General features: G+C 42.0%; 1 protein-coding gene across 3 annotated transcripts in view; it reads left to right on the forward strand.

The window, feature by feature from the left end:
- Window positions 1–12,143, forward strand: part of spock3 (SPARC (osteonectin), cwcv and kazal like domains proteoglycan 3) — a 565,624-nt gene that overhangs the window by 518,117 nt on the left and 35,364 nt on the right. For all 3 annotated transcript variants that reach the window (XM_067991144.1, XM_067991135.1, XM_067991152.1), the window contains one exon: window positions 8,247–8,468. In XM_067991144.1, coding sequence (XP_067847245.1) covers window positions 8,247–8,468 — 222 coding nt within the window. The remainder of the gene's footprint in view (window positions 1–8,246; window positions 8,469–12,143) is intronic.

The raw sequence follows: 12,143 nt of genomic DNA on the forward strand, positions 1-12,143 counted from the left end.
AGCGCCCCAAACCAGATGCAATTTAGACACCGCGCTGGAACAGAGAGTCCCAAGGACTGAAGTAAATTCATTCTCGATCCTCATCAGAATATATCAGTCGAGCTGTGGGTGCTAATTGTATCCATGTGATTTATATCAATTAGCGTTAATTGTATTCAGGTGGTGCGTATCAATTGGGTACTCTCTTGTATCCATTTATAAGAGAGCTGATCTAGGGTGCAGTGTGGGTATAATGTGGAGTTCTGTGAATAAAGGCGTGGAAGCAACCAGGCTCGAGTATTCTATCCTTCACCACCGGGCTATCCAGTTTACAACAGTCAGATGTTATGATGCGGCTTGCCTGTTGGGGCCGTACAAATTTCATCCCTTGCCGAAGCCCAGAGGTAAATCCAGTAGAGGGGGAGGTCATCGGGAGGGGCCCAAGAACAGGTTGGTAGCAGCCCGCAGTTGTTTTGTGGAGCCATGAGATGCACTTCTCCTTTCGACCCCGCAAAATACTAAAAATTTTCCATGTTTTGGGGCCTTTTTTGAGCGGCCTCCAATGGTCCCTTTAAGGATCACTGGTGAAGCTGTTCAAGACTCGGAAATGCCAGTCGAAGCTAGGGCATGGCAAGCTCCAACTAGAGCAAAAGAATTTAGGAGGTTAGGACTCAAATAAGTGCAGAGGCCTAATTTCACTATTGAAATGAGGCCAGCACTCATTTCAGGCAGCCGCCAGGGACACCTTAAAATAAAAAAGCCTCCGACCAACTTAGCAGTGGCCCAAACTTCCTTGCAGATGGGACACAGGCCCACTACTAAATTGGTTGCCATTGTGGCCATTTTAGGCCTGTAAAATGGCAACAACATGTGTTAAATTTAGACCCCATAATGTCCAAGTGCTAAAGAAGAAAATCTGCTGCACATGAAGGCATTGAAGAAGTGACTGGTGATCTGTCCCAGAGAGATTGATTACTATCACCAAGTAACCTCTCTGTTCCCTGAGGGTAACCAAAGAGCAATATGTTGAGGAACCAACTAGGGGACAGGCCATTTCAGATCTAGTATTGTGTAATGAGACAGGGTTAATCAGTAATCTTATAGTTAAGGATCCTCTTGGGAAGAGTGATCATGATTTTGAGAGTGATGTAGTTAAGTCCAAAACTAGGGTCTTAAATTTAAACAAAGCCAATTACGTAGGTATGAGGGGTGCGTTGGCTAAGGTAGAATGGGAAATTAGATTAAAAGAAATGACAGTAGATAAGCAATGGCAAACATTTAAAGAAATAATTCATATTTGTCAATGAATATACATTCCCTTGAGGAATAAAAACTCCACGGGAAAAGTGATCCAACCGTGGCTAACTAAATAAGTTAAGGATAGAAGTTAAGGAATCAGGGGGAAAACTCTCCGGTGCCTGGAGTCATACCTAGCACAAAGGAAGATGGTAGTGGTTGTTGGAGGCCAATCATCTCAGCCCCAGGACATTGCTGCAGGAGTTGATCAGGGCAGTGTCCTAGGCCCAACCATCTTGAGCTGCTTCATCAATGACCTTCTCTCCGTCATAAGGTCAGAAATGGGGATGTTCGCTGATGATTGCACAGTGTTCAGTTCCATTCGCAACCCCACTGATAATGAAGCATTCCGTGTCCGCATGCAGCAAGACCTGGACAACATCCAGGCTTGGGCTGATAAGTGGCAAGTAACATTCGCACCAGACAATTGCCAGGCAATGACCATCTCCAACAAGAGAGAGTCTAACCACCTCCCCATGACATTCATTGGCATTACCATCACCAAATCCCCCACCATCAACATCCTGGGGGTCACCATTGACCAGAAACTTATCTGGACCAGCAATATAAATACTGAGGCTGCATGAGCAGGTCAGAGGCTGGGTATTCTGCGGCGAGTGACTCACCTCCTGACTCCCCAAAGCCTTTCCACAATCTACAAGGCACAAGTCAGGAGTGTGATGGAATACTCTCCACTTGCCTGGATGAGTGCAGCTCCAACAACACTCAAGAAGCCAACACCATCCAGGACAAAGCAGCCCGCTTGATTGGCACCCCATCCACCACTCTAAACATTCACTCCCTTCACCACCGGCGCACTGTGGCTGCAGTGTGTACCATCCGCAGGATGTACTGCAGCAACTTGCTAAGGCTTCTTCGACAGCACCTCCCAAAACCCGCGACCTCTACCACCTAGAAGGACAAGTGCAGCAGGCACATGGGAACAACACCACCTGCACGTTCCCCTCCAAGTCACACACCATCCTGACTTGGAAATATATTGCCGTTCCTTCATCATCACTGGGTCAAAATCCTGGAACTCCCTTTCTAACAGCACGGTGGGAGAACCTTCACCACACGGACTGCAGTGGTTCAAGAAGGCGGCTCACCACCACCTTCTCAAGGGCAATTAGGGATGGGCAATAAATGCTGGCCTTGCCAGCGACGTCCACATCCCATGAACGAATAATAAAAAAATAAAAGATGCTTATAATGTTGGCAAAAAGACTAGTAAGCCTGAGGATTGGGAGGAGTTTATAAATCAGCAAAGGATGACCAATAAATTGATAAAGAGGGAGAAAATAGAATGAGAATAAACTAGAAAGAAATATAAAACAGATTGTAAGAGCTTCTACAAGTAAAAAGGAAGAGATTAGCAAAAATAAACGTGGGTCCCTTATAGGCATAGAATCATAGAAGTTACAACATGGAAACAGGCCCTTCGGCCCAACATGTCCATGTCACCCAGTTTATACCACTAAGCTAGTCCCAATTGCCTGCACTTGGCCTATACCCATCTTACCCATGTAACTGTCCAAATGCTTTTTAAAAGACAAAATTGTACCCGCCTCTACTACTGCCTCTGGCAGCTCGTTCCAGACACTCACCACCCTTTGAGTGAAAAAATTGCCCCTCTGGACCCTTTTGTATCTCTCCCCTCTCACCTTAAATCTATGCCCCCTCGTTATAGACTCCCCTACCTTTGGGAAAAGAACTCCCCTACCTTTGGGAAAAGGCAGAGACAGGAGAAATTACAATGGGGAATAAGGAAATGGTAGAGACGTTAAACAAATATTTTGTATCTGTCTTCACAGAAGAAGACACAAAAAGCATACCAGAAATAGTGGATAACCAAGGGTCTAATGAGAGTGAGGAACCTAAAGTAATTAATATTAGTAAAGAAAAAATACTGGAGAAATTAATGGGACTAAAAGCCAACAACTACCCTGGACCTTTGGCCTACATCCTAGGGTTTTAAAAGAGGTAGCTGCAGAGATGGTGGAAACATTGGTTTTGATCTTCTAGAATTCCCTAGATTCGAGAATGGTCCCCGTGAATTGGAAGGTAGCAAATTTTTTCCTGCTATACAAGAAAGGAGGGAGAGAGAAAACGGGGAACTATAAGCCAGTTAGCCTGACATGAATAGTAGGGAAAATGCTAGAATCTATTATTAAGGACAGGGCACTTAGAAAATCATAGTATAATTAGTCAGTGTCAACATGGTTTTATGACAGGGAAATCGTGTTTGACAAATCTATTAGAATTTTTTGAGGGTGTAACTAGCAGAGTAGATAAGGGGGAACCAGTGAATGTAGTATATTTGGATTTTCAAAAGGCATTCGATAAGGTGTCACACAAGAGGTTGCTACACAAGATTAGGGCTCATGGGATTGGGGGTAACATGGATGTTGAGTATATTCAAAATTGAGATCAATAGATTTTTGGACATTAAGGGAATCAAGGGATATCGAGCTAGAGTGAGCAATCTTGAACATACTCAACGACTGAGCCCTTTGGGGTGGAGAATTCCAAAGATTCAAAACCCTCTGAGTGAAGAAATTCCTCCTCATCTCAGTCCTAAATGGCCAACCTCTTATCTTGAGACTATGACCCTCTAGTTCTAGACTCCCAGCTAGGGGAAACAGCCTCTCAGCATCTACTTTGTCAAGCCCTCTAAGAATTTTATACGTTTCACTGAGATCACCTCTCGTTCTTCTAAACTCCAGAGAATATAGTGTATGAAGTAGAAGATCAACCATGATCTATTGAATGACAAAGCAGGCTTGAGGGGTTGTATGGCCTGCTCCCGCTCCTATTTCTTGTGTTCTTATGTTCTTACGTAAAAAAAATATTTTGGCCATAATTTTCTGCCGCTAAATTGTTAATTTCTTCAGGAAGTAGCTGAATAAATATAGGGTTGGTGAAAGGATTCAAGGTTATATAAGAATAGGTGTAAACTGAGAAGATCAAATGCTCCATGGGACTTTGCTGATTCCTATGCTCAAAAGCAAAATAATGCAAATGCTGGAAATCTGAAATAAAAACAGAAAATGCTGGAAAAGCTCAGCAAGTGAGGCAACATCTGTTTCAGAGTTAACGTTTCAGGTCGAAGACTTTTCGTTCTGATGTTCTGGGTAACAAGAGGAACTAGTAGGTGGAAAGTAGAGCCTCTCATTAAAATCCTAGCTAATTAAGATACTCCTCCTGTCCTTTTCTCCTACCGCAGCCTATTAATCAACAGGATATGAAGAGATTGAACCAGGTACACAACACAAAACAATAACTGCACCTATTAGATGGCAGCTTGCACCTCCTGTATTAGGAATGCCATCTTGATCATTTTTGGGATAAACTTTTAATTGTCCCGAGAGATAGCCACTGACAATTGCTGAAGTACTTATGAATCTCCTCCACTGTCTGTAGTTCAATTTTATAAAACACTGAGTTATATTTGCACAAAGTACAGGCCTGATTCTGTAGTCACAGATAATTTGCCTGATTTGTAACACTGTTGGTCCTTTACTCTGAATATTACAGGCTGTTCACACTAACCTGAGCACAGCATGATCCCCTTCAGGCTTGTCTGAAAGGGCAGACTGATTTAAAGCACAATTACTGATTTAAAACAAATAGTTGCACCCATTGAGCAGTAATCAATGATTTTCTGTATGTTGATATTAGTTTCAAATGATGGTTTGGCTTCACAACTTGCTGCAACTGTGCAGGGAATTCTTGAGAAATTGTTCATTTCCAATCTGGCCTGAAAAAGCATTGTTCAAATCCACTGCACCATCAAATATTTGGCACAGCCATTCTTTGCCATATATCTCTTCAGACTAGGGAATTAACTATTTTGTAGGTTTCTTGTTTTGATTCTGGCTTCCTGAAAACCTCATAATTAAGATTTTCAAACCCCTGACCTAATTTTAATATTATCCTGTTAAAATGCTAAAGATGGTCGAAGCAACATCTATTAGAGAGATATAATATGGTTCTGACATCAGTTCATTGCTAACTTGTTGATCCTTTTGTGTCTCATACAGTCTGCCCAGACTTGGAATCCTGAGTGTAATGAGAACATTCCTGTCTAAGCCACTTTTCTCTCCTTACCTATGTGCATCTCTTCATATTCCCTGCCTGACCAGACTTATTTACCAACTTTAGGTCATTATCCAACCAAATCCATGGGGAGATTTAGCTGATACTTCGTAATGGTGGGGAGAGTGAAACAGCAATATTTCACAGATTGAATTGCGGAATTTTATTTCAAAACACTAATAAAAATCCAATATAATAAAAAGGAATTTAACTAATTTAAGCCCCGATTTTAACTCTGGGTACATTCGGGGAGAGCAGGGTGCAGGCGGAAGTCATTTTAACTCCATGGCCTTATTTAAATTCAGTTGCACTGCCTCATGCCCGAAGCCAGCAGGAATTATGACAGAGCTGGTGGGCGGGAGCGAGAGTGGGAAACCGGACGGGAGGCCAATGCCATCGGGGGCCCAAGAGCATGGACCTCGGAATAAGATTAGTGCTGAAATGGGGGCTCTTCAAAGAGCTACCGGCGGTGGAATGGAGAGGGAAGGCCAGGGTTTGGGAGGCCCAAGGATTCTGCTTCTGCTTCTCCTGGCCCACAAGGAATCCTCGAAAACATTTTTAAAATATACTTACCCTGGCCTCTTTTGGCTACTCTCCTGCCTCCCACCAGATTTTGCTGGCGAGTTTGGCTCAAGTAAGCCTCCCACAATTTTAAGTTAATATTCGGTTGGGGAGCCATAGCATCATTGGACTGTGACTTTCACATTTTCATTAGGCCCCCTCCTGCCTGTGATAGGTGGACTCTGAGCTGCCGGAATCCCAGCAGTTAAAAGGAGGGGGGGGGGGGAGCGGGAACACTGCAGGAATGCAGCAGCTTCCACCCAGCGGCCATTTTAACCCCCCGCCTGCACCATTCCCACCAGGCGGGCTAGGTTAAAATCGAGGTTTTTGCTTTGAAGCAGTGGCCTTGGGCTTTTTAAGTTGTATGTTTTTTGAGTTTCTTACTTCATTGTTGCTGTGTCAACTTGTTTGAAGCTGTTTGTCTGCTTTTCCAAGTTTAGTAGGTTAACATGTATGTAAGGCACTTCATCTCTGCACCATCAATATTCTATAATTTATTAGCAATTCCGAACTTAACTCCGTTTCATCCCGCACAGGACATAGAATGAACTGGGAACAAGCTCAGGTGTCAGTAAAGTGATAATTCTGTGATCCAGCGCTCCCAGTGGCGAGCGACATTTGCAGTAAGCGCATCTCAGAAAATCACGAGCAGGTAACCCATGATTTTCCATCCATTAAAGTTAACAGACTGCATGCTTGTAATTTCCCGAGGTGCTTCCTGCAAGTGCCTCTCTCTACTTGGTACGCCCGATCACAGAATCGCCCATTAAATCTAGACTGCTGGAAGGTATTCTGTAATAGGCTTCCTTTCAAATGGATAGGTACAAAGTACCGGGTTATATATTGCCAGTTGGACTACCAACCACAGTTCAAATTGATTCAATTAAAATCATGAACAATATCTAGGACAGCCTCACAAGTTGGATGGAACGTACTCAAGCGCACTGGAATAACAACAGGTACCGTTAAAAGTAAGGAGGTGCAATAGTGAATACTGTACAAAGCAGACTCGACCCTCCAGGTGTAGCAAATCATTGAATTCCTGTGAGATTGTAAGGTTTTATAACTAAGCTGCTAAAAAAATTGCAAAATACAGAGAATTGTGTCGTCTTGACCTCCCACATATATACAAATAGCGGCCCAGAATTTGCTGGGGAAATAACAGAGAGTTTAATGCGCACGCCATTATTAGTGTGTCAATAACCCAGCAATTTGTGACGAGGAAGAGATACCCCATGAGTTGCGAATCGCCACACATTGCTGGATGATTTGCACCGTTCCGCCGTTAGCCTCGTGAAAATGGCAGCTCGCTAACAACTTCCCTGTGAGTTTCAAGAAATCGCTGCATTTGTACTGTTAAAACAAATCAAACTCGCCGCAGAAACTTAGGTCTGGTACTTAACAGCTTAAGTACCTTTTTAATGACGAGATTTATGTCCCTGCAATACCACTCACCCTCTCCAGCCCAAAAAGGGAACAATTGAAAATGTGGAGTCTCATTCCTGCAGGTAGCAAATTGTTCTTAGAGGTTTTTAAATTTTTTAAAAAAAATTTCTTACTTTCCTTTCTGTCTCTTTTTTCTCTCTATCTTTATCCAATCTTTCTTTATTTCTTTTTCTGTATCTGATTTGATTCTAATCACCCATTCCAATTCACTCTATTTCCTTCTCCGTCATTCGCTCTGTTTCATTATCCTTAAATCTCATTAGGTAAGGAGACAGACTATTGGTCCCGTTGTTTACCAAGGACCCAGATGCACCATTGACCTCACCGTGCTATCAGCTTGCACTTCCAGCAATTTGTGGCGCAAAAATTTTTCGAGCTGAATGGTGAGGAATAAAATCTAACAAACGGGGCACACCACGAGATGCCCTGCTCCAGCAAATTCTGGGCCATTATTACTCATTCCCTCTGCCAGGTATCATATTGCTTCAGTTTGAGTTATGTAGAATAACACTTCAATGTATCTAGCATGACATATTCAAGATTTTGTTGTATTACTGCCCAGTTTTGTTAGCTAATATGCTTCTAAATATCTTCCTTCTGCAAGGTTTTTGATCTTGTGTGTATAATAAACAACAAAAAGTTTTTCTCAAAGTAGCGGCATATTTAATTGCTCAGCTGTGGTTTTTGATCCTGGTTGAATTCCATTGTTGTATTATTGCTGTGTATACTACTAGGTATCAGTTGGATAATTTTAACATTCACACAATTGTCACTAATGTGATATAATACATATTATACCATTAGCTGATGAATAATGAGTTTTGTTCTATAAAAAGATCACTTGCTATTTCCCCTCTTTTCCTTAGGATTTGACACCAGCATTCTACCAATTTGCAAGGACTCACTTGGGTGGATGTTTAACAGACTGGACACAAACTATGACCTGCTGCTTGATCAGTCAGAACTGGGAAGCATTTATTTTGACAACCATGACCAGTGCATGAAACCATTTTTCAATTCATGTGACACATACAAAGATGGTCGCATTTCCAACAATGAGTGGTGCTACTGCTTTCAGAGACATCAAGGTGAGAGATCATATGGCTTATAGTATATTAGTGATAACTTTGGAAGACTCCGCTCCAAGTTTGGAGCCTTGCTAGATCGGGATACAGGTCGGAGATGGACCGATGGGATCGTGAGTTTTTAGGAAGATGCAAAGAGGCTTCAAGGCGATTTAGATAAGTTGAGTGAGTGGGCAAATACATGGCAGATTAAGTATAATGTGGATAAATGTGAAGTTATCCACTTCGGAAGGAAAAACAGAAAGGCAGAGTATTATTTAAATGGTGATAGATTGGGAAATATGATGTACAAAGGGCCATGGGTTTCCTTGCACACCAGTCACTGAAAGCAAATATGCAGGTGCAGCAAGCAGTTAGGAAGGTAAATGGTACGTTGGCCTTCATTGCAAGAGGATTTGAGTACAGGAGCAAAGATGTCTTACTGCAGTTATACAGGGCCTTGGTGAGACTACACCTGGAGTATTGTGTGCAGTTTTGGTCTCCTTACCAAAGAAAGGATATACTTGCCATAGAGGGAGTGCAGCGAAGGTTCACCAGACTGATTCCTGAGATGGCAGGACCGTCGTATGAGGAGAGATTGGGTCAACTCGGCCTGTATTCACTCGAGTTTAGAAAAATGAGAGGGGATCTCATTGAAACACATAAAATTCTGACAGGGCTAGACAGACTGGATGCAGGGAGGGTGTTTCCCCTGGCTGCGGGGTCCACAACGAGGGGTCACAGTCTCAGGATACGGGGTAGGACATTTAGGACTGAGATGAGAAGAAATTTCTTCACTCAGAGTGTGGTGAACCTGTGGAATTCTCTACCACAGAAGGCTCTGAAGGCCAAGTCACTGAATATATTTAAGAAGGAGCTAGATAGATTTCTAGACACAAAAGGCATCAAGGGGTATGGGGAGAGAGCGGGAATATGGTACTGAGATAGAGGATCAGCCATGATCATATTGAATGGCGGAGCAGGCTTGAAGGGCCGAATGGCCTACTCCTGCTCCTATTTTCTATGTTTCTATAATGTTCTTGTCTAGTGAGGCTCCACTGGGAGCAAAACCTGACAAGGTTACCCCTTCTGTTTTCTTTCTAAGTTTGCTGCGATTTAATTGTTCAGAATTTCTGGGGAAAAAAATTATGATTCATGCATGAATTTTGTAAAATCTGCTTGACATCAGTGATATTTTTCAATTTCAAAACTTAAATTAAACTAAGTCTGATTTTCTTCCTTCTGTTTTCTGCATATGTAAGTGCTATAATTGCTTTGTTTACATCAGTATTTTAATTGGCTGCTATTGTGAATGATAAACATCCATGAAATTAAAATCCCAGTGCATATTTACCATTATACAACAAAATTAAGATTAATTGAAAATAGCAAACATTGCATTTCTGAAATTAAGTTCAATTATTTTATAGTGTATTTTTTCATTGACAGCATTATCTGGGGAATCCTTTGTTTCTTACAAAAGCTCTACTTCCCCAACATCCACCAACTGCATCAGATCTTTTCTACACAGAGATACATTTTTGTAGGCAATTCTTTTTCTGTATATCTGTCTCCCAAAAATCCATGTGATGGGATTTGCCTTAGATGGATGCACTAGATACACATACATGAATTATTATCTACATACATCCTGAGGAAGGCTCTGAAGACCTGAAATATCGACTGACTAACCTCTTATTCTCCACAGATGCTGCCTGACCAGCTGAGTATTTCCATTTTTTTCTGCTTTTGTTTTCAAAGAATCCTCCATTTTGTTATAAGTTACTACTCTGTAGTACATAGGATTCCACTATATCTGATGTCACTTCAGAAGATGGATAATATCTACCACTCCAGCCACTTTTTGTACAGACTTAAGCAAGTTTGCTCATAAATAGAATTGTTACAGAAGCGAGCACTATAGACAAGATGTTGAACTGTCCGATTCGGTACTAGAAGGACGGAACTTTCAACTTTGGCGGGGGCGTAAAATGGGCAGAGGTGGATCGGCCGCCCAATATACACCCTGCCCAATTTTCCTTTCCATTAACTTCTCAGAAAGGAGAAAGCAATTTTGTTCATCAGCAAAAACAGAATACAGTTGTCGTCCAAATTACTTAAGTATAAGTTTGAGGTGCCTAATTCATCCCCATACTTTTTGGCAAGACAAACCAAACTGAGTCTTTGTTGGTAGTTCTGTAACATTTATGTCCAGGATTCCACTTTGAGATAAAAGCAGTTTCTCTTGTCCTAATGAGATTACAGGGTGAATTCATTATTTACAAAACAATCTAAAAAGATAATGAGATACAGTCTGGCTAATTCAATTGAATAGTTAATAGGAAGTGCTCTTCTGGTGTAACAACTTTGCAAGAAACACATTAGCATGTCAAAATACTTTGTCCCCTTCAAAGATGTACTGTAGCAGTAAATTAGACTTTTGCTGGCTTATCTTAAGTAGGTGGCCACTACTGCCTGTCAAATGGGGTGTTTTTGGGGGTCAGCTGATTTGCATAGTGATTGACTGACTCCCATTGGAGAATGCCAGACAGTGGCTAGGAGTGCAGAGGGTTGCAGAAATTCATGGCTAGAGGCATACTTTAAAAGATTGAAAACAGAAGAGCAACACAGCCTAAGGAGCCAGATGAAGAAGATGGCCAACCAGAAGAGAGGAATAAGAGGGTCTGCCTATTTTGCTGAGAGTAAACTGGAGGTATTGCTGACAGAATTAACAAGAAGGGAGAGTTTGCCTGGAAGAAGGGGGAAATGGGCTGCTTGGTTAGTGGTGGCAGCAAAGTCGAAAGTGGTTGTACTGGCTGTAAGTGCCACCTCCTCCAAGAAATTTAATGACCTGACGAGGGAGAGCAAGGTAAGTCTCAACACCTGCTTCTGCCAGGAGGCATTTGGGCACCAGATTGACTTTATTGTATGCATACAGCTGGCTGTAATAGAGTGAGAGAAGGACGATATGTAAGCCATAGGATGTTGAGAGCTCTGTGTCTGAAATAGGGATAGCACTTTAAGAAGTTACATAAAAGGCGGCATGACTTGAAGAAATCGTTGACCTTGATTGCCTTTAATCAGGAACGACTCCCAGCCTGTAAGAATAAAAAATTGGGAAATGGTTCAGCTGAGAGAGGAGTTTGAAGGATGAAGGAACTGAGAAAGAAAGAAAGAAAGAAAGAAAGAAAGAAAGAAAGAAGAAATTTTTTTTTTTAAGTGGCAGGCTGGAAAATTATACCTATCACTGTCTTGTTCATCGCTGCAAGACCCCACGTGGGTGAATCACGATGTGGAATCTGTATGGGTGGAGCTAAGAAACACCAAGAGGCAGAAAACATTGGTGGGGGTTGTCTATAGGCCCCCAAGCAGTAGTGGAGATGTAGGGGAGGGAGTTAAACAGAAAATTAGAGACGCATGCAAGAAGGGTACAACTATAATCATGGGTGACTTTAATTTACATATAGATTGGTCAAACCAAATTAGCAATAATACTGTGGGGGAGGAATTCCTGGAGTACGTACGTGATGGATTTCGAGACCAATACATTGAGGAACCAACTAGAGAACAGGCAATCCTAGACTGGGTATTGTGCAATGAGAAAGGATTAATTATCAATCTTGTTGTGCAGGGACCCTTAGGGAAGAACGACTATAACATGATAGAATTCCTCATGAAGATGGAAAGTGAAGTAGTCGA

Source organism: Heptranchias perlo, chromosome 1 (assembly GCF_035084215.1).
Source record: "Heptranchias perlo isolate sHepPer1 chromosome 1, sHepPer1.hap1, whole genome shotgun sequence".
NCBI lineage: Eukaryota > Metazoa > Chordata > Chondrichthyes > Hexanchiformes > Hexanchidae > Heptranchias > Heptranchias perlo.